The 26,791-nt window shown below is 50.6% G+C and overlaps 1 protein-coding gene across 3 annotated transcripts in view; it reads left to right on the forward strand.

Moving 5' to 3' along the window:
* The window catches only part of CYTH1 (cytohesin 1), a 77,812-nt gene that overhangs the window by 20,946 nt on the left and 30,075 nt on the right, over positions 1-26,791 (forward strand). The window contains exon 1 of one of the 3 annotated variants that reach the window (XM_038546429.1): positions 8,783-9,041. The exons of 1 other annotated variant lie outside the window; for it this stretch is intronic. In XM_038546429.1, the coding sequence (XP_038402357.1) occupies positions 8,915-9,041 (127 nt within the window). In that variant the 5' untranslated portion in view covers positions 8,783-8,914. Of the gene's footprint in view, positions 1-8,782; positions 9,042-16,032; positions 16,477-26,791 lie in introns of those variants that run through there. One more of the 3 variants, XM_038546430.1, reaches the window with a different exon arrangement.

Genomic DNA, 26,791 nt, shown 5'->3' on the forward strand with positions numbered 1-26,791 from the left:
CTATGGCGGGATGATGAGTGTTTATACCGAGCTAATGGAATACCTAACACGATTACCTTGGGATTACTTAAAAGCATGTAAAGCTGGTTCAGCAGACACTTTTCATCTTTGAGAATAGGAATCTTAGTTCATAGAATCGTTAAATATTCAGAGGTGTGGGACGCCTGGGTGGCTCAGTGGTTGGCCGTCTGCCTTCGGCTCAGGGCGTGACCCGTGGTTCCGGGATCGAGTTCCGCACCGGGGTCCCTGGATAGAGCCTGCTTTTCCCTCTGCCTGTGTCTCTCATGAATAAATAAATAAAATTAAAAAATATATTCAGAGGTGAAACTTATAAATCCAGGTCAGCACCTTCCTGTATGGGGCATGGTGGGTGACAGGAGAGAGCCTTGGGAGGAGGCTGTGTGACTGTTCTTGGAAGAACAGGTAGGATTTGGATGGAAAACTAGATAATATTACAAAATTTATTTTTATCACAGTGATACACATACATGGTTTAAAAGATCACAGACCACACAAACGTTTACATGAATGCTTGTAAGAGCATTGTTAGTAACAGCCTGCTTCTGTTCCGCAGCTGTAGAAGAGAGCAGCCAAGTAAGGTGGAATAGAATTCAGCCCCAAAAAGGGATGAATGCTGATCCATGCCACGGCATGACTGAATCTGGAAAACACTCAGGGGCAGACACCTGACACAGAAAGGTTACTGGTTACCAGGGACAGGGGGGTGCGGGCAGCAGGGAGTGAGGGACTGCTAATGGGAATGGAATTTTTGTGGGGGGGGTTGCTAATAATCCTCTAGAATTAGATAGTGGTAGTAGTCACAGGGCTTTGTGAATGCCCTAAAACCACTGACTGGTACACTTTGAAAAAGTGAATTTTATGATTTGTGAATTATGTCTTAATTTCTAAAAATTCTACCTTCAGGAAATTCAGTGTGTAGATACCATTTTCAGGTTAAAGTAATTCTTTTCAAGTATTGTTAAGTCTTCACATAAATAGTGGAACCCACAAGGTAACCCACGAGGTAACCAACACAGGGTCTGTTTGACCTTTCAGATGGGGAAGCTCTGCATTGATTTCAGCTCCCTTGTTAGCGAACACAGACATTTGCCATCTTGGAGAAAAGAAGGTCATAGGACTAACTGGTGACAACCAGCGGTTGCCCTCCCGCCTTGAGCTTCCCTGGGCAGCCATTCTGCATTTTGTTTAGCGGTTTGTCACACCATTTATTTCCGACTCCAACAGTACCCTCGGACCGCCCAGACCTCCGTGGACTCTGCCGAGCCCGTGCTCTCCGGCAGCCTCGCGGCCTTTCCTGTGCAAGGCTCTTTTTCCCGGAGCTGTTCTTTGCTTCAGTTTGCCCTTTGCCTAGTTTTCTCTGAAATTATCGGTTGCTTTCTAAAATACTGCGCCTCTGCCCTGAGCTGCTCCCCGATGCCTTCTGTCTGCTTTGCACGGCAGTCAGGGTCGCCGCCTGGCCCGAGCCCAGCCTTCCGCTCTCGTCCAGAGTAGGAGCTCTCGATGGACTATGTGGCCTCTGTTTCGACTTCACTACGAGTCATCCTGGGGTTCCCTCTCTTCTGGAACACCTTTTCTTAGGTCCCCTGTCTTAAGTTTGTGATTTATCCTAAGTCTGCAGAAGCATATTTTCTAGAAGTTTCCTAAGAAGGGCTACATGGGAGTAGCATCCTGAGTTTGCATATTAGAAAATGTCTTAATGTGTCCTTCACACTTTTTGGTTTGGGATTTGCTGTAAAATTCTTTCAGTAAAGTTTTCTTGTCATTTTGATAGCTTGTTTTGCTTACCGTTATGTTCATGAGATTTACCACTTTGTTTCATGGAGCTCGTTTCTTCATTTTTACCAATGTTTAATATTTCATTATTTGAATATAACACAAATGTTAAAAATCCGTTCCACTTCTGACGGATACTTAGGTAGTTTCCAGTTCTGCGTTATTGCAAACGCCACTCTGACCTTTCCTACTCACGTTTCCTGGTATTTGGGGGACGGGTATATCCCCAGCAGTGTTTATAGAAAAATCAGTGTGGGGGGTTTTCCCCCCTGAGCTCTGTGGCCAGCTCTGTGGGATGTTTGAGACCTGCTGGGGTTGCAGTTTGTAGTGGCATCGAATCTGTAGATCATCTGGAAAAAAACCTGACATCTTTAGCATATGAGCTCTGAGTACAGTTTCCCTAAACTCCATTTATTTAGGTCTTCATTTAAGTCTTTCAATAACATATTAGGATTTCTTTCCACAAAACTCTTTTTTGCACATTGTTGATAGATCTGTTACTAAGTATCAACTTCTGCCCGTCGCTAATACACTGAAGTGCTTTTGTGCTTTATGTATCAATTTTGTGGTGACCAGCAGCCTTGTTAAACCCTGGTAATGATTTTAGCTGTTTACCCTTAGGTTCTTTGACCTTTTTCTTTTCTTTTCTTTTTTAAAGAGTTTATTTATATATGTGAGAGAATGAACGAAAGCAGGGGGAGAGAAAAAAGCAGATTCCCTCCTGAGCAGGTAGCCCAATGACATAGGGCTCGATCCCAGGACCCTGGGATCATGACCTGAGCTGCCCAGGTGCCCCTCTTTTACCTTTTCTATGTGGACACTTAAACCTACTGTGAAATTAATGGTTTCATTTTTCTTTTCTTCCCTCTTTCCAGTCCTTATGTCTTTTTTTCTTCCCTATTTAACTGTTCAGGGGATCAGGGCCTGATTTCTCCTGTGCTCTTTGGTTGTGAAAGATCAGGCTAGAAGATCCTCTAGCCCAGTACCAAGGGGGTTGCAGAGAGTGGACATCCTTCATTTCTTTTGTCTTCATGGAGAAACTTTCAACTTTTCCCTACAAAGTATAACATGTACTATAAATTGTTTGCAGATACTTTCATCAGGTTAAAAAAAAAAAGATTCCTTTTTCAAGTCTGCCAAGAGAGTCTTTTTCAGTCAAGTGGATGTTTAGTCCTTATAGTACTTTTGCACACATGTGTGTGATATTGTTATAAGAATATATGATCACATCAGAGGACCAGCGCAGCCCTGTCCTGACCCCTTTGCTAACCAGCCGTAGTTGAAAACGTGAAGTGTGCTCCAGTGTAAAACATGCACCACATTCTGAAACCTTAGTTCGAAAAAAATAATGCAAAATGTCTTATTATTTATTATATTGATTATATGCTGAAATGATGTTATTAGATATATTGGGTTAAATTTTATGATTTAAAGTTAATTTTACCTGTTCTTTAGTTTTTAAATTTTTTTTTAAAGATTTTACTTATTCATGAGAGACACAGAAGCAGAGAGAGAGGCAGACACAGGAGAAGCACGCTCCATGGAAGGAGCCTGATGCGGGACTCAGCCCCAGGATTCCAAGATCATGCCCTGAGCCGAAGGCAAGATGCTCAACCACTGACCCACCCAGGCGTCCCAGTGTTCTTTTAGTTTTTTGATGTGGATACTAGAAAATTTTAAATTACATATTTGGCTCAAATTATATATCTCTTTGTATAACACTGGCTAGATAGACCAGTGCTTGTGTGCAGACTTGGTTTGTGACAATAACAGCTGTCAGGTATTGAGTGTTTCCTGGATGTCTGCACTGTTCTAAGCACTTTTTCAGTAACCCTGTGAAGTGGGAAGATTTTCTCCATTTCCTCGATATGCAAACTCACATGGAAAGAGGAAGTAGCTGACATGGCTCGCAGGTGAAACAGTGAGGAGGGCCCCCCCAGGCAGTTGGCTCTTGGGCTTTTAGTCACCACCTGTCCTGCCCATGGTAACATCTCACATCAGTGGGGAAAGGATGTGCTCTTCGGTAAATGGTGATGACACTTGACCATCCGTTCAGGAAAAACTTATATTCCCTTTGTCATTCTATACTTAAAAGAACAAACCAAAAACGCCAGATGGGTTATAGATCAAAGTATGTATACATTAATATAAGGTTTATTTACATGTTTCTATGTGTACATATGTATTATATATATTTCGAACATTTTTATTTTTATTTGAGAGGGAGGGAGAGAGAGAACAGGGGAGGAGCAGAGGAAGAGGAACAAGCAGACTCCTCTCTGAGTGCAGAGCCCAACACAGGGCTTGATCCCAGGACCCTGAGATCACGACCTGAGCTAAATTCAAGAGTTGGACACTGAGCTGATGAAGCCACTCAGTTGCCTCAGGATTGTATATGCTGTAATTGATTTGAAGGTTTTTTTTCAAAGTATAGAATGACAAATATGTAAATATACACAAAATATACATTATATAAACACCTGGATATAAATTTTGAAGTGAATATTTTTTTTTACAATTTCATTGGGAAGGAACACCACTTCCTAAACAGGTCACAGAAGCCCAGATCATAAAAGAAAAAATAATTGACAGCTTTGGCTTCATATAAATGAACTTAGCGGGCAGCCCCGGTGGCGCAGCGGTTTAGCACCGCCTTTGGCCCAGGGCGTGATTCCGGGGTCCTGGGATCGAGTCCCACATCGGGCTCCCTGTATGGAGCCTGCTTCTCCCTCTGCCTGTGTCTCTGCCTCTCTGTGTGTGTCTCATGAATAAACAAAGTCTTAAAAAAGTTAAGACAGCCACTATAGTTGAAGAAGATATCTGCAACACCTACAAGTGAAGGATTACTATCCATACCTTAGGGAGAGTACCTACAAATTAGTAAGAAGACAGTAGAAAATAAGACAAAAGATACGAACAGTTCATAGAAGTGTAGGTCGCCGATAAACCTAAGTGTTCAGTGCTCCTGCTAAGTAGGGAGGTGCAGATTACACCAGCCATCAGGTTGGCCAAGTGGAAGAGAGTCCTGGCAAAGCTGTGGGGACGCAGGCATTCTTGTGTGTGGCGTGGAGCTTCAGGAGGCAGTTGGGTAGTCTGGCCAATGGTTGTACCACCGGTACCGAGATCGTGGTTTTCCAGTACCACCCTCCATTACAAGGAGCCAGGGATCGTTGGGGGAGTGCTCGATTCCAGGGCTGGGGCAGGGAAAATACTAGGTGAGCCTGTCTGGAGAATCTGATGATGACCGAATTCATCCTCCCGCACGGCACTCACCAGTTACCAAGGGACATCACTTAGAGAAACTTGCTGCTCACCTTCACCACGTGGTTAGCATCACCAGGAAACAGACTCAGCAATGTCATGGGCATCTGACACGATGCTCTGAGAAGAGCACAACCTTACTCTTTATGCCATTCTTGCCAGAAGTGACAACCTCCATGAAATCAGCAGAAACCCCCAACGAATCCAAACCAATGAACATTCTACAAAATAAGTGACCAGTTCTCTGCCAGGGGTCAAGCCCATGATGCACAAGGACCAGGAAACTGTCACAGATTGGGGATCGAGGACACACGACAAGCAGTAGGACTCTTGGATTGGATCCTGGGCTGGAAGAAAGGACAGCAGCGAGAGGCCCTGGTGGTGTCCCTGGGATTGCTGGCCCTGCTGTCAGCACCATGTCACTGTCGACTTCCGCGTCGCAGTAATTCCGCTGTGGTTACATAAGACGGAGGTGGTGACTCTAGGGGAAGTGGGTGAAGGGGACACAGGGACTCCATGTTGTTGCCATTTCTCTGCACATCTAAAATGATTCAAAATACAAAGTTAAGTGCCAGCTAAGTACCAGCCGACTCTAATTCAGCTTTCTTGAGCATCTTCCTCAGACACACTTGGCCAAGTGCAGGAAGCCCGATGTGGAAGATTGGTGATTGTAGCTCAGCTCGTGATGGCAAAGTATTGGAAGCAATTTCAACATCACCAGGCAGGAATCAAAGTGTGGTACAAACTTAACTGTGGGATGTACCAGTTTTTAAAAATTGAGGCAGGTCTATATGCTCTGGCATGAGAAAATTTCTAAGACCTATTAATGGTAAAAACTAACTTCTAGAAAAACATGTATTTAACTTGTGTTATGTAGGCCATAAACAAGGGCTTGCATATTTTGTATTTTATATCCTGTCCCCTAGGCCTCTACCAGGAGCACAGTAATCATGTATTTCGTCCCTAAAGAAGAAGGGTGTCCGGCTGGCTCAGTCGGTGGAGCATGTGACTCCTGATCTCAGGGTTGTGAGTTCAAGCCCCACACTGGGTGTAGAGCTTCTTTAGAAATAAAATCTTAAAAAGATGATAATAAAAATAAAGATAAGAAAAATGTAAGTTATTCTGCCTTCAGTGAGGGAATCCTTTTTGTTAAAAATACTCAGGGTGGTCGTTTCATGTCTTGCTTTATTCCACAAGTAGTTTGCTTTGATAAAAACAAGGAGACTGGAATTTAGCATTTGGGAAGATGTGCCGATTGGTTTACCTTTGTGGTTCTTGCAGTTGTGTCAGGATAGGTGCTGTCATTTGGGCAACGTGAGAGCTGAGGGGAATCACGCTTGGCTTCCAGACTGCACATTCTGTCTGGTTGGTGTGGACAGCAAGCGTCCCACGGGGTGGGCGAGCACACGGAGGACACATTGGTCATAGGAAGACCCCCGTGGGGCTTGGTGGTGGCCAGAGTCTGCGTGGCTCCTGACCCTTCCTGTGGCCTCAGCTTACCTCATGATGACCCGGGGATGATGGGGATGATGGTGGTAGGAGTGGTCGCCCGCTCTGCTCCAGGGTTACTTTCGTGCTTAAAAGACAGAGTATTTCTGTGAAAGTGTCCGTGTTTCTCTGTAAACTGATACATGCTTTTGAAAATGCCCTGATTGATGATTGTGCATTGGCCTGTATCCCTTTAGCTAACGTTGACAGATCTCCCCAGGCCCTGCTGGCTCCGTGAGCCTCTTTGCTCTTTGGACCTTCCCATCTTTTTACTTTGAACCTGAACCTGTGTCTGCTGGGTCTCTTTCTCCTGTAAACTTCTTTCCCAGGTAGGCTTCCTGGCTGGGAAGGGAATGGGTGCAGCCCAGCCACCCCAGCTCTTTGTTCTGTGACTTTGGGTATAAAATCAGTTTCAAAAAAGAGTTGAGGGATCCCTGGGTGGCGCAGTGGTTTGGCGCCTGCCTTTGGCCCAGGGCGCGATCCTGGAGACCCGGGATCGAATCCCACGTCGGGCTCCCGGTGCATGGAGCCTGCTTCTCCCTCTGCCTGTGTCTCTGCCTCTCTCTCTCTCTCTGTGACTATCATAAATAAATAAAAAAAAAAAAAGAGTTGAAATACCCAGACTGAGGATCTGTTCAGTGGAGGAGGGTTTGTCTGGGGGCCAGCATTGTGCCAGTGCAGAGACGCAGGCAGGCAGGCCTCTGGACGTGGTCGTCTCGCGGTCGGGGGAGAGCCCGGCAGCACCAGGCATCCAAGGGCCTCCATCTGAAAGTGCCCTTCCTGTCCCAGAGAGCGCCTCCTCACCCGATGGTCAGTGTCTGCGTCCTTCAAGATGAGACCCAGGGTGGTGGTGGGCCCTCCCCAGGCCTAAGCGCCAGAGAACGCCACTAGGATTTTCTGGAAGGCCACACCACTTCTTTGGACTGCCCACGCTCCCTCCGTGCTCCAGTCCTCCGCTTGCCACATGGTGACGTACGTGTGACTCCTAGCGCCCCTTGGGACCCCGGGGCCGTGGTGTGACCAGGGAGGCAGGTGTCCTCACCTCCGGGCCCCAGCCCGCAGCACGTTCAGCAGGCGTTAGCTTGAGTTGAACACCCAGGGAGGACTCCAGCCTTTTGGATGAAGGCAGCGTACTCAGCACTACCTTTATTAAGACATCTGAGTGGGGTGTGTGTGACCGGTCGCTAGAAAACGGGGGGCGGGTGGGCTGTCTCAGGTTTCGGGGTGAGGAGGCCCGGGGAGGGGCCACCCGGGGCCCCGAGTTCAGTCTCTTCCCGGAGCAGCGGCCGTGGGCACTGAATCCTCTCACCGGCGTTCACGGCGAGGACTGCAGAGGGGACAGCCAGTGCCCTCCGTGTCCCAGAGCTGCGGAAGGACCGGCCTGCCTCCAGTCTTCATGCCGGGTGGCTTGTCACTGGGGCTCATTCTGTCTCCTTGGTGGTGCCGGCGGGGACCCCTGCTCTGATGCTTTGCATGGTGCTGCCCTAACCCCGCCACGCCGCCTTCCAGCCGCTGCATCCTTAACCGTCCTCGTCCTCCCCGTGCCAGTTCCCACGATGCGCCGGTGTAGGGACAAAGGTCAAACCAGTTCTAGTATTAAGAAAACCATCTCAGAAAATAAGAAAGAAGTATTGGCAGGTATCAGCAGAGCATGGCCCACTCTGTGTAGATCATGAATTTCCCTCTTTTCTCCCCATATATGTTCAAAACGTAATTGAATTTACTGGCAAAAATGGCCAATTGTAAACCTTTAAACAGCCTCCTCGTGTAGCCAGCAGAGGGCAGCACAGACGGCATTGACTGCATCATGTATTTTTTACTTTATTTTAAAAGGCGTCTAAAACTACTATGCCAACTACTTTCCGTACAGTTTGTCTTCTTCTTCTTCCTTTTTTTTTTTTTTGTAAGATTTTATTTATTAATTTGATAGGAGAGAAAACAAGCAGGGGGAGAAGCAGAGGGAGAGGGAGAAGCAGGCTCTCCGCCAAGCAGGGAGCCTGATGCAGGACTCGATCCCAGGAGCCCGGGATCATGACCTGAGCCCAAGGCAGATGCTCAACTGCTGAGCCACCCGGGTGACCCCCTCATTTGAATTTTTTGTAACACATATGTATTTTCTTTGTCCTCAGCCTTTTAAAAATTTTTCAGTTATATTATTTTTTATTTTTTGGCAAGATCCATTCCTGTTTGTGAGGAAAAACAGTACAAATCTGTATTTTTCAGGTAACCCAAGCAGAAGTAACTTCCCAAAGAGTTTGCAGTACTGCCAGGTGCCTGTGGATTTTCTTCTGCAGAGGATTGACGTCTTTGTCACCCTCCAGCCCAGCGCACAGCTGCTCTTCTGGGAGTCTTAGGACACTCGCATGGTTCTATGCCCCATGCCACTCTCGCCCTGGCAGCTCATCAGGAAAGATCTCAGCTGCAGAGGAGGGGTCCATCAGGAAGCAAAACCACTTACCCTCACATCCCAGAAAGGCTGCAGGGCTCCGTGGGCCTCTGTGAGTGGAGACAAGGGGTGAGGGTAGGGATTGGATGAGGGTGGAAGGTGTTCATGGCAGGCATGAAGGCTCTCAGGTCCCCTCCCCACATCCTGCAGCAAGGCAATGTCTCCTCCACTTTTGGTGGAACACAAAGGTTTGATTTCTGGAGAGCGCTATGGCGGCACAGGGAGAGTGAGCAAAGGTGTGTGTCCTTCGGTGTGGCCGTCCCACCCTTTCTCCCTCCACCTGGCGGCCCGGCTGCTCTGCCCAGGTTTGTAGCCCACACAGCCCAGGAAGGAGGTTGGAGGATGGCTCTTCAGGCTGATGGGAGAGAGAACCCACGGAGCCCCTCGCGGTCCGCGTGTTACCGCTTTCCTGCTTTAAGGGAGACCCAACGCTCCACAGGCCGCACCCACCACACGCCTTCTCACCAGGCTGCTGGTGCTGGCCCTTAGATGTGGAGGGACAGCCCACATCTTCACATCTGCTAGTGTGTGCCTGTCCTCGCCAATGTGCCGGCGTTTGAAAAGATGTTTGAGGAAACAGATTGTAGCAGGGCATTTTAAAAGCCACATACCTAGGAGTCTTAGATGTGATGTATTAATAAAACAAGAATAGGATGCTATCCAAAAGGAACATTCGGAGATTAAGAGTGGGCTCATGCGAGTTAAAAACAGCCAAAAGAAAACAATCCAGAGACTGGAAGATGAAGTAGAGAGCTGCCCCAGGGCAGGCCGTGACAGCACCACACACTGGGTGGTGTCTGCAGCGCTCTCTCGGGTGTGAGTGCTGCGGGTGTGAGACGGGGAGTCTGAGCAGGGCCGGCATCGGTGCTTCTTGCTCCCAGCTCCCTTCCTGGCCCCCAGGAGCCTGTCGTCCTGCTGTGTGCTCTCAAGGTATGAGGTACAAGGAGAGCCAGTTGGCCTCACTGGCCTCTTCCTGGACGGCCGCCAATCCCACACATGTGTGCTCCTTCCTCACGGCTTGATTGCCTCCCAAATGCCATCACGTTAGGGTTTCAGCACGCAGATCGGGGGTAAACGCTAACATTGAGTGCCTTGCAAGAATACTTCCTAGAAAGTGGTTCCACAAGGAGATGAAAAGTAGGATTCACAGTGGAGGTCCAGCGTCTAACAGAAACTCTAAACGGTGAGAGCTGAGAAAAAAGGGTAGGACATCATCAAAGATTATGAGACTTGAGAGTTGGGGTCTGCCTAGGGGCTAGCACAGTGTGTGCAAACGGACCCACACCTGGACACTGTGTTACAAAACCACACAGCGCCAAGGGTGAAGACCCTGAAAGCCTTCAGAGCAGGAAGATGGTCCCATAGAAAATTCTGGGGTTGGAATGGCACGGTCACTAACAGCACTGTGGGAGCAGAAGGCAGTGAGGGAATGCCTTCGCCATCGTGAGGAAGCGATTTTAACTTACAGCCCTGAATCCAGCCAGAGTGCCAGTCGAGTGTGGGAGGAGGACAGGGGTATTTCTGGACATGCAAAATCCACAGCAGTGATGGAAACCCATCCCTCGTGTCCTTCTTAGAGGATATGCTCTAGCAAAAGAAGGGATCCAGGAAGGAAGCACGGAATGAGAGAAACGGGAGGCGGCGTTTGGAAGAGGCAGAGGGAATTGCCAGGGTGCTGCTGTGAAAGCAGCAAGGCCGGGCCGGGAGGAGTGTGGAGGTTTTTGGAGGGCTGACCCAGAACTGGGTTGCTCCTGTTGACAGCGTCATACCTGGTGGAGAGAGCTTGGCTTTCCATCTGTAAGGCAGAGAGCTAAGCACACAGACACAAAGGAGACACTTCACGCCACTGCGTGGTAATTTCAATCCTAGTACGTTGTGTAGCTAAGCTGTGAGCAGTGTTTATGGAAGTAATAAACACTGATTTAACCCAAACCTCACGTGTAATTGTACGGAGCGTGTGTCAGGGCGGGGAGGGTGGGGGTCAGAGCTGAGTCTTCCTCTTCCATGGCAGGCAGTTGCTGCCCAGAATTGAGGACTCGGGAGCAGGTAGTGTGCTTGTGATGTGTGGAAGCAGGGAGGTAATCAGCAGAACAGAGAGCTGAAGGAGCCTACCTCCACGGAGCAGGATGCGAGCGTGGGGGCTGCAGTTGGGCAGGAAACTGTGGGTTGCTGTTTTAAGCCATAGGTACTGTTTGTTTTTTTATGTGATGTGTGCACGTTATTTTGGTTAAAGAGGAAACACTAGACACAAGGGGTAAGAAAAGCCTGGGGGGGCAGTGGGGTCGCATCCAGGAGGGTCTTGGAGCTATGATGAGGAGCTGAGACCTCGAGGCAGCGGATGGGGCCGTCGCAGACGTCCTTACCCTGCCGAGTGGCTCCTGGAGCTCGTGCCTTGGCGTGCAGCCCCCCGCCTGTGCCGTCGGCCCTCTCCGTCCTGCTGTTGTGGAGGCTGCCCTGCCTGCTGGCCTCCACTGGATCTGTCCAGGAGGCTGGAGAGTCCGAGGAGAATGAGGTCAGGGGGTCTTCTCCCTGCATGGTGGCTGAGGGTTATCCGGGCCCTGTCCCAGGGCCTGTCCGGTAGCCCCTGCAGCCGGCCGCCGCCTCCCGCAGACCGCAGGTGGGTAGGGCGCTCAGTCCTGATCACCCTGGGGTGCTTCACTGAGGCTTGAGAGCCTCCCCGGACTCCGCCCTTACCTTTGTGGACAGTCTCTCAGTAACTGTCCACACTCCCCCTTTGAGTGTGCCCTGTCTCCTTGGGACTATGGTGATGTGTAGGTATCTTGCTAAGGAAAAAAAACCTCCCCGAATGTTACATGAATATTCATGTACATTTTCCCCTGGGTCATTTTAAACCATTACACATTTGCACATTCTTACCTGTCACCAAAGATGAGGCTGGGGTGAAGGATTAAGGCAATCTAAGGTATTTTATTAATTGAAAATATAAAATGTCTTGAGTCAAAACACTTGCAATCTAACCGCCCTTATGTAGGATTTTAATATGAGTAGCTGGTGGTTCACTTTGTTGATTTAATGCTTATTGGGGGGCCTGGGCCAGTTCCTCTGTCTTCCATATCATCACTCAGATGGCTCTGAGGCCTGGGTCAGTGTCCTGCTTTTGTAGTGTGCCATTGTTCTAGGGTATCACAGTGTCCTTTGAACTTGGGCACAGCTTCCGTTTAAAGAGCTGTGTTACAATCTTATTCTCTTTGGGATTGATGCTGGAGCTGTGCCTGGTTGAGTAGGGCGGTAATTTGTTTCTGTTCGCCCAGGAAGGCCCGGTTTTATGCCGATTGGCTGACGTGATAAGTAGCACCCACTTGCAATGTGAGAAATGTCCCAAGACCTGGATGATGTGTTATGAAGTCACTTTCCTTATGAGTGAGTCAGTCATATAATTTGGTGCTTTAGTAGTTAAACTTCTATTTTAAGGAACAGGAGACATGCCTCTTCATTCACTACTTCCTTTTTTTTAAGTGTTATTTGTTGCACTAGCTTTGGAGGAGAGATGATCACACAGAAGGTGGTGTGGTGCCCTGCTGGGTGTGCCCGGGCATGCTCCCCATGGACAGCCTTCCAGAACTGGGACAAGAACCTGACTTGGATGGCTCGCTCTCTCCACACAGGGATGGTGGATACTGTGTGAGCCATTTAGAATCCCTCTTTTGAGACATGAACTGGGCAGCCTAGCAAGGAGTGAGGCAGAGCGGAAGATCATGAGGTCCAGAGCAGCAGGGCAGGACGGGTGGGGAGGCTGAGGCATGCCCTGTGCCATGGGGCAGGGGCCCTGTTGGCAGCCTGCCACCTGGGAGGTGGCATCTGCATTCTTCTACCTGCCCAGGTCAGAGGGCTCGGGCCATCCTTGACTTCTTTCATACCCACGTGGAATCCATTGGTGAGTCCTTGGCTCTGCCTTAGAAGTGAATAGAACAGGAATCCTATCACTTTCTGTGTAAGCCGTGATCATCTCTTGCAGGGTGGGCTATCGGAGTGCTATCATCACGAAGGAAATCAGGTCCTCCACTTTGTTCCAGCCCCTGGCATTGGCTCCCTGTCTTATCCACAGTGGAAACCAGTCCTTAAAATAGCCCACGAGGCCCTCGACAGCCCTCCCCAACCTCCCTACCCCTCCTGCCTTGCCTTCCCCTCCTGGCGCCGTTGGCTCTGCCCCAGCTGCCCCGGCCAGGAGCAGCCATCTGTGACCCCGTGCCTGCCCCAGCCCCACGTAGCATGTGTCTTCCAATGTACGTGTATTTTGCTCCTTGATGCCCTGCCCTTCCCAGCTCCCAGTGGAGTGTAAGCGTCGTGAGGGAAGGTGCTGCGGTCGTCTGGTGCACCTCCGGTACCTGGCACTCTGCAGTGCCCAACACTCTGGTGCTTGGTGAATGCTGAGAGAAGCCGATGGAGGAAGAGATCACAGACCTGCTTGTAACACGTAGAAGCTTCTGGAAGGCAAAGATGCCGCAACTGCTGGCAAAACAAGTGATGGGTTGTGAAAAAAGGTTGCAACATTTACTACAAAGAATTTGTAATCTACAAACCAGTAAGGAAGGATAACCAATAGGAAAATGGGTAAAAAAGATGAAGAAGCAGTTCAAAGAAGAAGAAATACCGCAAATTTGAAAAGATCATCCCCACCACTAGTCATCAGGTCGGTGTCGGCTCCAGTCACTGAGAAGCTGTTTCTTGCTGCTCAGACTTGCAGAAATGGAGTTCGTCCTGTCAGGGAAGAGGCAGATGTGGGCAGGGCCTGTGAAGGCAGTACGTGCCTATGCCCAGCGCCATCTGTTCCTGAGAGGCGCTCCACTGCTCGGCAGTGGGTGGAAAGTAGAAGTGACCTGTCCCCTTAAAAGTTGGGATTGGCATCAGAGATCGGCCCTGGCACCAGCGGGTAGACATGCAGATTTGGGAATAAACTGAAGGGTTTTTTTTTTTTTTAAGATTTTATTTATTCGGGATCCCTGGGTGGCGCAGCGGTTTAGCGCCTGCCTTTGGCCCAGGGCGCGATCCTGGAGACCCGGGATCGAATCCCACGTCGGGCTCCCGGTGCATGGAGCCTGCTTCTCCCTCTGCCTATGTCTCTGCCTCTCTCTCTCTCTCTGTGACTATCATAAATAAATAAAAATTAAAAAAAAAAAAGATTTTATTTATTCATTAATGAGAGGCAGAGAGAGAGAGAGAGAGAGGCAGAGGCAGACACAGGCAGAGGGAGAAGCAGGCTCCATGCAGGGAACCCGACACAGGACTCGATCCCAGGACCCCAGTATCACTCCCTGGGCCAAAGGCAGGCGCCAAACCTCTGAGCCACCCAGGGATTCCTAAACTGAGGTTTTGAAATGGGCCTGGACAGGACTTGACCTGGCACCTGTTGCCGACGGGGACACAAAGGAGAAAGCATGAACTCTGATTTTAACATACTGAACTAAAGATAAGAAGTTGGGTTTCTGTCAGTTGCCTCTGCAAAACAAGGTGGTTTTTAAAAATATACGTGTCTATATTTATTTTTTATTAGGCAAGAAGGGAAACTGTGGGCCGAGGCCGCTGCCCTTAAGGCACCTGTGGCCACATCCAGAGTGTGACCGGAAGCCGCACTCTGGTGTCTTGCTGTAGACGTGTGCGAGCCCAGCCTCAGGACAGCCGGTCCAGGCCTCCTGTGCACCTGCTGGCGCCCTCACCACCAGGACTAGCGGGAGGAGGGGCTCGGGGGTCTGGTGCTGGAGCCAGCCAGAGCCTGGGCCTTGCTGCCAGACACCTTGGTGCGGTGTCAGGTTTCAGACTTTGGGCAAGCCGGGTGACGCCTCTGGGCTTTGGTGTCCCCTTCCACGAATTGGGGCTGAAGAGAACCCCTCAAGGGTGCTCTCGGGATTAGATGAGTCAGCCATGGGCACAAGGCGAGCACCCAGGAAATGGTAGTGATGATGTAGTGATGATGCCCTAGGCACCCATTGTTGTATTGGTCACATGTAAGTAGAAATAACAGGCAGGGACCTTGTAGTCCCTCCTGTGAACACACGGAGCCTGTATCTAGATCCGGCAGCTCTGCTCTGAGAATGTTTGCTCAAGGGATGATCAAAGATGTGCCAGAGTGTGTGCATATGGCTGTTGAGATTGGCGGGAGAATTTGAAACCACTTAAAAGTCTTATAGGAGGCAATTGGTTAAATACTCTGTATCATGGATAATAAAAAAATGTAATAAATCTCCATTTATGGTCATGGAGAAATGTTATCAGTGAAAAATGGCTGGTTATAAAACAGCATGTAAACTATTTAATTTTTGTTTCTCTGTATATTATTTCTTTATAGATATTCGTTATTTCTCTATATATACTTATCTCTTGAGATAATATAAATGCCTCTTGAGAGAGATAAGTACTTTTATATTTTACACGACATGAGTGTTAGAAGTATTTGAATATATGTGAGATACATGGAGAGACAAAGGCATACTTGTATATGGTGTATACACAGGGATGGAGTGAGGGCAGAGACCGAAGGAGCATAGTGCCCAGAGCAAAAATCCGGAAGAATATAAAAATATACCAAAATTTCCTCAGTGTTTATCCCTGGGTGATGGGATTAAGGCTCTCCCCCTAGTTACTGTCAATCTGATGTCAACAACACACGTGATTTGGGACTGTAATAAGAGTATGTGGGGATCCCTGGGAGGCTCAGCGGTTTTAGCGCCACCTTCAGCCCAGGGCGTGATCCTGGGGTCGCGGGATCGGGTCCCACGTCGGGCTCCCTGTGTGGAGCCTGCTTCTCCCTCCTCTGCCTGTGTCTCTGCCTCTCTCTCTCTCTCTCTGTGTCTCTCATGAATAAATAAATAAAATCTTTTTTTAAAAGAATCGTGTAATAAGAGTATGCGGAAACGAACAGCGTGGTACGGCGCAGTAGAAAATAGAACGGAGATAAAATTGAACTTCTATTGGAAGTGTTGCCCTTGGAATTCTTTTTCCCCTCGGAAATCTGCCTTCCCCTTTTAGCCTGTGACCTCACAGCACACGGTGACGATCGTGATCTCTTAGTCATTCTCTTCGGAAATGTGCTGTTCGCTGCTGGGAGAGCTCCGGGCTCCGCGCGGCTCTATTCTCAGCAAGTGCCCCTGAGCGGAGAGGAGCGACGGCTGGCTCTGCTGCTCCTCCGTGGAAGCCCTGGAAGCCCTGGAAGCCCTGGAAGCCGAAGGCCTGGCCGAGCGCTTCCAGGGAGGGGCCGGTTAACTCTGGGAGCTGCTCGGGCTTGACTTCAGGAACTGGGTGAACTGGGTGGCGGCCCTGACGCTCTGGGGCCGGAGGCTCATTGGTTGGGGAGCCGAGGGGAGGGGTGCTGAGCCGCCCACAGGGGTTCCCGGCCCCACCCAGCCCTCCTGCCAGGGAAACTTTGCTCCGGCGGTTCTTGGCTCTTCGTAGAACAACCTCCGACAACCTCCAGCCACGTCAGGGGCCCGCTGTGTCGGCGAAGATGGTCCTTAAAACCGCAGAGGAGCCTGGTGAGTCCAGTCCCGCCTGGGTGCCCGGAGGGGGCCGTTACGGCTCTTGCTCGCTCCGTGACGTCCTGTGATGGCAGTTTTACTGCCTTTCGGGGAGGAGCAGCAGCAGCGCCCACTCTGGCTTCTCCCGGCGTTTTCAGGAGAACTGGAGAGGGCCAGTGTTAGTGGTCAGGGAGCTGAGGCTTGCGCGCGCGTGTGCAACTCTGTGTATATTTTTTAATCTTTTTTAAAAAGATTTTATTTATTCATGAGACACACAGGCAGAGGGAGAAGCAGGTTCCCTGCGGGGAGCCAGACGCGGGACTCGATCCCGGGACTCCAGGATCAGGACCCGAGCCGAAGGCAGACACTCAACCACTGAGCCCCCAGGTGTCCCAACTCAGTGCGTTTTTCAACCAAAGACTCGCGCTCTTCCCCCCGCCACAGTCTGTCCTTCTCAGTAAAGATCCACCCTCGGTTCTTCTCCGCAGTGACTGTCTGTGTTTCCTGACTCTGAGTAATAGTCCGCCAGGAGCTCAGGGTGGGGGGGTGGGGGCTGCACGTACCCAGAATGAGTGTGACCATGAGAATGTATGGGCATTAGAGCCCAGGTTGGCAGCACCAGTGAGGCATCCGGCTTCATTAAACAAAAAGAATCAAAGGGAATATACAGAGTTAATTTGATCTTCCTCTTTCGGTGTTGGTAAAGACCGGTGGAGGCCCTGCAGGGTCTGTAAACTTCCTTCATCCTCTCCACACCCACACTGTAAACAGGGAAGCTCGAAGGAAGGGATAAGAAACTTGGTGGCTTTTAAATCCCTAAGGATCCTGTAAAAGCTGTATGAGAGCCCCGTGAGCCAGGGCTTTCAGACGCTCCAAAGTCACGGTAGTTTTGTGCGTGGATATGCGTATTTTTTGTGGTGCCCACGCCAGATGGCCATGTTTTTATGCCGTAAGACGAAGCAGGAAAATGTATGCTCTTTGTAGTTAGTAATGAATTATAGGAATAATTTTGAAATAAATATGACGCTATATTTCAAAGCAGATTTTGGGAAAGTTAAAACAAGTTTTGGGGGGCTTTTTCTGCTTTTCCTTTTCGATTCACTATAAAATACATTTTCGAGTTCCACCTCTAAGTGCAGGTGGTCTTGGACCATATACACGGGGTGACTTGGAAAGCTGTGCACGGTGAAGGACTTTGGGAGAGAGGGGCATAGAGCTGTTTGTAATAACACTTCGCATTTGAGGGGGGACGATAAAGAGAGGCAAGTTCTAGCTTAGCGTTGAACCCCCCCCCCCAAAGGGGAACTGTTGTATCTGGAAGGTGAGTCCACAGTAGCCTAGGTTTCTTGTTTTGAAAGAGGAAGAGGACACTTTAGTGAGGATTTGGGACAGTGGCTGTGAGCCTGGCCTGGCCAGACAGTGACCACCAGTCACCGTGCTGCGTTTTCATCCTCGCGTGCTGCTGGTCCTCCCTGGGGAGCCTGGCCTCAGACCTCTGAGGAAGCCCCGTTAAATAGTCGTCGAGAGGCTGACTCAGAGGGTCCCCTGCCATTGGCCTCCAGCTGTCCTGGAGGCCCTAACATCCAACGTGGACCGCTCACTGTGTGCGGGGAGAGTGGGGCATCATTTAGGGCTGGGAGTCTCTGTGCTGAGAGCCCTTTGCTTGGAATGAGTCACCATCAGGAACTGCTGCGCTTGTTTCCCTCACCCCTCCCTGGAGCGCTTTGTCCTGTTGTCTGTTTGGGACCAGGGAGGCCAGCATTGCCCTTTAACTGCTGCTAAAACAGGTCCTGTAGGGATCAGGATGAGATGTAGAAGTGGCATTCAGGCAGACATAAAAGTGAAGGGAGCACGGGGACTTGACTCTGGTAGGTCCCCAAGATCCCGGAGGGAGGGGAGAGGTGAGTGGCAGCCTGTGCTCCTCATAGAGCCGCCTTTACTAGGCTCCTAGGACCCAAAGAGCACACCTATTCAAGGGTCCGTGGGGGCTTTGAAAATGCCTCCAAGAAGTAAGATCTTTGCCTGCTGCACTCCCCTCAAATCCAAACCTGGAAATTAAAAACGCGTTTTGCCCCTGTCCATACGTGGGGCCGGCGCTCCTCGGTTTCCGTTCAGCGGTCTGGAGGCGAGTGTAAGTGAGAAGCCAGCAGTGTCTTCACTGCCTGAGGTTGGCTTCCAGCGACTTCGTCTGACCTTTTCAATGCTTAGTCCCCCTTGATTTGCCCTCGAACCTTTCCTTCGGGCTGGTGGCCTGTGGAACTGAGGCCCTTGCAAGCCAATGCCGGGCCCTCTCCCGGTGCCTGCCCAGGCCTGTCGGGTGCCCCGACCCCAGGTGTGCGCCCTGTCCCCTGGCACCCAGCCAGTTCCCGGCCTTCTTGCCCTGCTTGGTATATGCGTCCACCTGGGTTTCGGCTTCTCCACTTGGGGACTCCCATTTGCCTTCCCAAGTCCTGGTTCAGACACTTGGCCTCTCAGAGCCTCTTGGCGTCCCTGGGTGTCGTCCGAGTGTGCATGGCCACTGTGGCTGCAGGTGCTGAGTGCAGGCCCCCGCGCCTCCCCCTCTGGCCTTCATGTTCTGTGCCGGGCAGGGCCAGAGCTATTTTAGTCTGAGCTCCGAGCACAGGATGGGCACATGCAGATGCTCAATACATGCTGAGCTGAAGTGAATTTGGTTATTCCAGTAAGAGAAAATAAAGAGCTAAGGACTCCGCGAGTTTGAATGGGGTCTGTTGGTAGAGGGTTTATACTGAGTCCTACGTCGGCTGTAAAACTGGAGGTAACAGTGCCCGGTTCATGGTCAGGAAATACACAGGGTTCATAGCTGGATTTTGTTGTCTAGTCCAAGAAAAAAGGGAAATGAAAAAGAAACATTTTAAACTGTGAGATTCTATGTGAGTGTAAAATTCTGTTATTTCTAGGAAGATGCGTGGGATAGAATTAAGTAGCATGCCCCTCCGCTAGGATGTTGGGTTCTCAGGTGGCGTCTAGAACGCTACCCCTGATCCCCTGCTCTTTCCTGTGACCGTGCCAGCCTCGCATTGGCCAAGACTGCTCAGCGTGAGGCGTGCAGGCAGAGGCGACGCTAACGTGCCATAACTAGAAATTAATATTCCCACAGATGTTTCTCACTCCCTTCCTCCTGAATTGAGTTTGTGTTTTGCAAAATCAAAATGGTTACGTTGTTATTTTAGGCAGGAGGGCTTCCCCTCGGACCTGCATCACCACCATCTGCTGGGACAGGTGTTGAAGGGGACTCGCTCTGGTCTGAATTTCGTAGGCCCTCCTGTGAGCACACCAGCGACAAATGCTCACACTGTCGTCATAAGAGGATCAGAACTGCTCTTTTTTTTTTTTTTTTTTTTTTTTAAGAGGGTGAGCAGAAACAAGGTTTGGATTCTGCTCCTCTGAAAAAGAGGACCTTTATCTGTTGCCTGAGACTTTCCGCAGCTTCCTGAGTTCCCTCGTTACAGAATACGGAAGCGGTCAGGGCCCCGGGTCCAGCAGGCGGGTGGGATCGTCTCAGGAGCCAGCATTGGTAGAAAGAAAAGGCACAGATTATGGGTCTTGGCGTGCCCAGGTCTGGGCCTTACGAGCCCTCATCAGTATACAGACTGGTCAGGGGAGGCGAGGGCAAGGCCTAGGAAACGGGAGACATTCCAGTTGTCCACAGCCCTCTCGCCCTCTCTGTGGTTCTGGAAGCTTCACCGGAGTATGTTTGTGGAGGGGGCTGTAGAACCTGCATGCAGTTTGCTGCTGGTTGAGGGATGGAGGGCTAGACCTTCCGGAAATGTTTTAAGGTGTCCGGTTCTCACTTTCCCCTCACGGGGCAGCGTGACTGACTTCGCATCCTTCTCACCCCTGCTGCTCTTCTGAGATTTCCTTGTTGGAAACAGACTCTTGGAGCTGCCGGCCTCTCCTGTTTGCCCTCTGAGGAGCCGCAGCTGGGATGGTCGCTAAACGCAGTGTGGTCTCGGACTCGGACAGCCCCCGCAGGGACCGGGCTAGCCCGGTCGGCTCTGCCACCGGGCGTCGTCGTCAAGGGACATCAGGCTCAGCTGGGAGCTCACGTTCGAGAGGAATGCTGGGGCCTGGCGATCTGTGACCACCCACATGTGCCCCCCAAGGACATGCTGTGCCCGGCTCCGTGGCTGCGGGTGACACGCTGGGGGATGCGGAGACCGGCAGGGCAGCTCTGCTGGGGGTCGGCACCCACCCCAATGCCCCCTCTTCTTTAAGAAAGGAACCTCTGGGGACACCTGGGTGGCTCAGCGGTTTAGCGCTGCCTTTGGCCCAGGGCGTGATCCTGGAGACCCGGGATCAAGTCCCCCGTCGGGCTCCCTGCATGGAGCCTGCTTCTCTCTCTGCCTCTCTCTCTGCCTCCTGTGTCTCTGCCTCTCTGTCTCTGTGTCTCTCATTAGTAAATAAATATCTTTTTTTTAAATATTTTTTATAGATTTTATTTATTCATGAGAGACAGAGAGAGAGAGAGATAGAGAGAGAGAGAGGCAGAGACACAGGCAGAGGGAGAAGCAGGCTCCGTGCAGGGAGCCTGACGTGGGACTCGATCCCGGGTCTCCAGGATCATGCCCTGGGCTGAAGGTGGGGCCAAACCACCGAGCCACCAGGGCTGCTCAATAAATAAAATCTTAAAAAAAAAAAAGAAAAAAAAAAGAAAAGAAAAGAAAAGAAAAAAAAGAAAAGAACAGAACAGAAAAGAAAAGAAAGGAAAGGAGCCTTGGCCTTCCTGCACAGGGCAGTCCCGCCAGGTCACCTGCTGACCTGAGGACGAGTCGGTGAATTTGTTTTCCGAGTCTGTGGCTCTTCTGCGTCTCCTTTCTCTCCGGTGTCCTAAGTCTCTCTCCCCTCGTACCTTCCGTTGAGCGTTCGGGACTCTGGTGCATAGACTCGAGCCGTGGCCCACGTGGGAAAGGGCGGCAGGGTGCTGTGGGCACGGCGGGCGCTGGGAAGGCAGGAGAGCAGAGTCCAAGTGTGCATTTTCCACAAAAGAAATATTTAGGCATCAACCTGAGCAGATATTTTGGGGTAAACGACTGCTGGTGTTTCTGTATTTTGTGTGGATAGAAACGTTGACGTGAAACGTTGCTGTAGTTGTGGATCCAGATACACAGAAAGGTTGGACATGAGCCGTCCAGGCCCCCAGCCTCTGAGGACGCTCCGCGGCCAGCCTCCCGCGTGTCCTTCTCGCCCGCACCTGCTGTTCCGTGGTTGCCACTACACAGAGCAGGTCTTCGAGAATTTTCTAGATGAGCACTCACAAATCAGCTCCTCCTTTCTTGTGACCACATTGTGTTTAAGTAGTTTTTAAATTTTGCAATTTCTTAAAAAAAAAAAAAAAACAACAACAACTGCAATTTCTGGAGGATGTGGGTTGGGTAAGTTCTTAAATGGAAGTGCTGAATGGAAAGGAACGTGGCTTTTAGGCTTTGGTACGGCAGAGAGGCTGTGCAGGGTTCCACGCCCCCGGCCACCTGTGTGTCCCCACGCTGTCGTCGGGGTCTCCTCTGTCATCAGACGTGTAATTTCTGCTGGACCATTGGAGGGCTGTATGGTGTTCGTGTTTTAATTGGCATGTTTTAGATTTTTTTGTTTTTGGAGAGTTCAAGCATCTTTCCATGTCTGGCCATGTGTGTTTTTCTCTTGCATCTGCCTTCGTGTCCTTTGCCAGTCGTGTTTGTCCTGCTGGGCTTCATGCTGCTCTCCTTGTGAATTAAAGAAGTTAACCCTTGGCCCATGCTTTGCATATTTGTTATCCGGCTGCTTACCTTTAGCTGCTAGGGCTTCATTTTCCCCTCAGCAGCTTTTCATTTTAATCTGGGAAACACACTTTCCAAAGATCATGACCATGTTAATCCATGCTTTATTCTAGAGTGTTTATGATTTCTTTCTCTACATTAAAATCTGTGACGCAGCTAGAATTTATCTTGATATAAATAAGGTGGGCAACTCCACTTAGTCTTCTCCCCGACAGCTGGCTGGCTTTATTGCACCACCACCATGGGCTGGAAATCCCACCTTTCTTTATATTTATGTGTCTTCTCTTCCTGAGACCCTGTGACCTGAAGTACCAGCAGGTGTGTTGGCATCTCTAGAGTGTCCCCATCAGCGAGCTTCACACACGTCCATCTCCAGGGGTGACTCCCTCACATCGCCTTTTTCCTCCTTCATACTTTTCTGAACTAACCATATATACATTTTTTTTTCCTAAGAGCTTTTTAAAAAAATTTATTTATTTATTCATGAGAGACACAGAGAGAGACACAGGCAGAGGGAGAAGCAGGCTTCATGCAGGGAGCCTAGTGTGGGACTCGATCTTGGGACTGCAGGATCACACCCTGAGTCGAAGGTAGATGCTCAGCTGCTAGCCACCTGGGCGTCCCTCCTAAGAGCTTTAATATTACTTTACTTATATCATTTCTGTAAAAATCTTGTTGGTGATGTACATAGTATTTTTAGAAACTGGGACATACACACCGAGGAGAGACCTTACCCTGTTTGGGTCTTCCAACCTCTGCCCACGTCTCCTTTTCTTTTCCTGGTGACTCTCCTGCCCTTACGAAGAGGCCGGCCCTGTCACAGTGGCCATGCTGGCTTTGGGGGCTTGGGGTGGAAGGGAATTTGTCCAGGGAAACCAATCGCATCATACTCTCCAGGATAACAGCCGAGAGGTGAGGATCAGTTTGTACTAGAGGGAGGCCACCGGAAACCTTCCTGGTGTCAGGAATTTATAGCCAAGCCCCCACCCTCTTGTGGGTCACTCACCTCCTGAGCTCATGTTGCAGAGGGAGAAGTGCCACCCCAGGGCTTGAAGGGCAGAGAACGTGGAACTAAGCTTTGTCTGCTTCCTGCCACCGCCTCCTGGCTGTCCTCCCTGCTGCACCGCCCCCCAGCTCAGCCTTGCCCTCTGCAAAGAGCCGGAGGTAGAGGACTCCGAGAGCAACCTCTCCAAGCAGAATGCATACGGCCCTGGCCTGCCTGGCGCTGTGAGGAGGCCCCATCTTGGTGTTGCCCTGCCTGGGAGTGGCCACTGAGACCTGCTGTGATGCAGAAGGCGGGTGCCCAGGCTGGCGCCTCCAGCCCTTTGTCAGACTTCAGAAACCCTTCCTGGGACCCCATGCGGCTCTGGTAAGGGCCAGTGTCCGGTTCTGGGAGCCGGGGTTTTCTGCTTTGGGGTTAGAGTAGAAACGACAGCTCTCTCTCGAGATCTCCAGGCCCTTCTCCGTGGGAACAGGTGTCTGCCTCTTGTGAGAAGTATTTACACATCTAGCTTTTACTAAAGAAAAATTAAGTACTTTTAAGTATCAGGAATGGATTACAGCTATTAAAGCTCCGTGTCTCGGTTGTCGCATGACGCAGAGCAGAGATTGAGTGAGGCTCTCTGCCTGGGTCAGCCGGGGTCTGGCAGGGCCTCACGCTTGGGCCCTTGATGAATGGCAAGATTGGAATTCAGCTCCACCTCCGAGGTTGTGCAGATGCCCCTGCGTGCGTGGTGGAGGGTCTCCGGGGCTGGTTCCATGGGCCGAGGCCTCATGGTGGGAGGCAGGATGTGAGCTGTGGTTGGGCTGGGAGCGCTGGCAGGGGCAGAAGACACTCGTGTCTGCGCCCCGACTTCTGAACCCCAGTTCTGCTGCATTAGACAGGTGCCGAGTGTCCCCGTCACTGTTCCTTGGTGACCCCCGAAAAGCCTCCAGTCCTTGTTCTTTCTCAGGCCCCTCGCAGCCACTCCCCGCTCTTCCTGGGGTGCTCCTGTGCTTCTCCTGCCACTCAACCCCAGCGTAGACTCCAGAGGCTTCGTGTCAGGGGGACCCAGTGTGACCCCAGCTTCCCCCACGTTTCCAGCACGTTCTCCCCTTTCCACCCTAAGACCATCACTCTCCCCAGTCTGGAGGGGCCCCTCCTTCCTGGCTCCGACTTTCAGACTAGACTCCAGCCTCAGGTCCTGCGTGGAGCCTTCTGGCAGCGTGGCCGCCATGGTCACGGTGTCCCACCCCCCAGCATCTGTTGCCACAGTTCCTTTGCACGTACCTGCCTGACTCTCTTCTTTCGAAGGGAATAGTAACGATCTCTGTACCTTCTACACTAGCTAACAGGGTGCCTTATTCATGGGTGGTACGCTTCCTTTCTTTTTTTTCCTTTTCTTTTTTTTTTTAAGATTGTTGAATTAACAGTCTCAAAATCATTTTGAAAAACTTTTATTTTCTCTCTGTGGATTTCCAGAGTTGACTAGCTCACCTGTGAATGGTCTTTATCTTTGATCACTGTGAGTTCATGAACTTGATGATGGGGCTGTTTGTTTTCGCATCCGTCTTCTTTATACATGAGGAGGGACGCTGCAGACTTTCTGTTGATAGTTTTTCCTTGAGCTTCTTGTCTGCTTACATCTTGGGTCGTACTGTCCGTGCTGAGAATTGACTATTGTGGGCTTTGCTCCCAGCTGCCTGTGGCCCAGATTCCAGCTGACCCTTTGCCCAGCGTCACATGCTGCAGGTCGGGCCCAGCTGCAGATCCTCTGGTCACTCCGTTGTAGCAGGTGCGGTATGTGAGCCTGGTGTGTTATGACCTGGGCTGGCACAGGAGGTGAGAGGTCAGCAGTCACCTGCTGGGATTTGTAAATCTCTGCTGTATTTGTGTAAAAACTAGGAATGTGGGCAGCCCCGGTGGCTCAGCGGTTTATTTATTTATTTTTAAAAGATTTTATTTATTTATTTATTCATGAGAGACACAGAGAGAGGCAGAGACACAGGCAGAGGGAGAAGCAGGCTCCATGCAGGAAGCCCAATATGGGACTCTGTCCTGGGAATCCAGGATCAGGACCCGGGCTGAAGGTGGCGCTAAACCGCTGAGCCATCCTGGGCTGCCCTGGCTCAGCGGTTTAGCGCTGCCTCTGGCCCAGGGTGTGATCCTGGAGACCCGGGATCGAGTCCCATGTCGGGCTCCCTGCATGGAGCCTACTTCTCCCTCTGCCTCTGTCTCTCTCTAATAAATTAAAAATCTTAAAAAAACAAAAAACAAAAAACAAACTAGGAATGTTGCCTCAAAAAGGGGCTAAGTGTATAGCCCTGGTTATACACTTAGAGTATGAGATCTTACTGGGCAGATGAAACCCCTGGTAGTAGGACTGCATTGGCAGGCGGTAAACTGCACGATACAGACACAGAGAGAGGTGGCGTGGGGGGAGATGTTAGGTGATGACCAGCAGGTGTAAACTGAGAGGGGAGCCTGGCCACCGTGACCCCAGAGTTTTCCCTGTGAGCAGCAACTCTTGAGGAATGGTGAGGAAGAGCCCCTAAAAACAAGAAGGAGGTGAAGAGATGCTGGGAGTGAGAGCTCTGGTGGAGCCAGGAGGAGGAGGACCTTCCACCGCGGGCAAGAGGTGGGTGCCCTGGCAGATGGCAGGAGTGGGGTGCGGTTCTCAGTCTACACCTTTGTTGAAAGCTGGTTTCCATTTGCAGCCTGAGACAAAGAATTCGTAAATAATTTTAGGGCTTATTTCTCATAGACTTGATAGGATTCTTACAGATGAGAACTGCCATTTTGGTACAAAAATAAAGTTGTTCATATTATGGCTGTTTCTTAAAAAATGTAGGCTGGGCTGCAGAGTTGGGGTATTTGGGTTGGGTCTGGAGACCCTGTCCTGGTGACAAGGAATCCCCAGAACATGGAGCCCACATTAGTATGGCGAGGGGCGCGGAGGGGACAGGCCTGCGGGGGGTGCCTCCTCTCGGCACTTTCCTAAGGACAGCAGACTGGAAGGCAGGGGAGGGCCTGGGATGTTTTGGTTTTATTCTCTCCTTTGTTGTTTATATGGAGCAGTGGTTTCCAGGCTGGGCAGTTTTGCCTTCCAGGGGACATTTGGCAGTGTCTGGAGACGCTGTGGTTGTACATCTGGAGGTGAGGTGGTGGAGGCGCCCTGGCATCAGCAGCTCAACCTCCTGCATTGTCCAGGACACCCCCGTGAGGGAGACTGAGCCACCAGAAGGTCAGCAGCACCGAGGTCACAGAGCCCTGATCTGGTGTCATGGCTTCTCTTTTGCCTCCCTGCTTGTTTGGCATTTGTTTTTAAAACCTTACGTCTCTTCCCTCACTAGTCAAAGGCAGTGTTCCCCCGAGTGGCCTGCAGAGAGCGGCCTCGAGTCATCTTCTGGTCTACCTTCACGTGGGAGCCACATCTTGGGGTCCGAGGCTCCAAGCCTGGGTGTTTGATGATGCCCCCTGAAGTTTCAGAGCCGCTGCTCTCTGGTTGCAGGGATGTTCCTTGTCACCAGCCCACTTAGAGTATTCTCCCCGAGGCCAGCAAGGTCAGCCTTCGAACTCC

This window comes from Canis lupus, chromosome 9, assembly GCF_011100685.1.
Source record: "Canis lupus familiaris isolate Mischka breed German Shepherd chromosome 9, alternate assembly UU_Cfam_GSD_1.0, whole genome shotgun sequence".
Classification (NCBI taxonomy): Eukaryota; Metazoa; Chordata; class Mammalia; order Carnivora; family Canidae; genus Canis; species Canis lupus.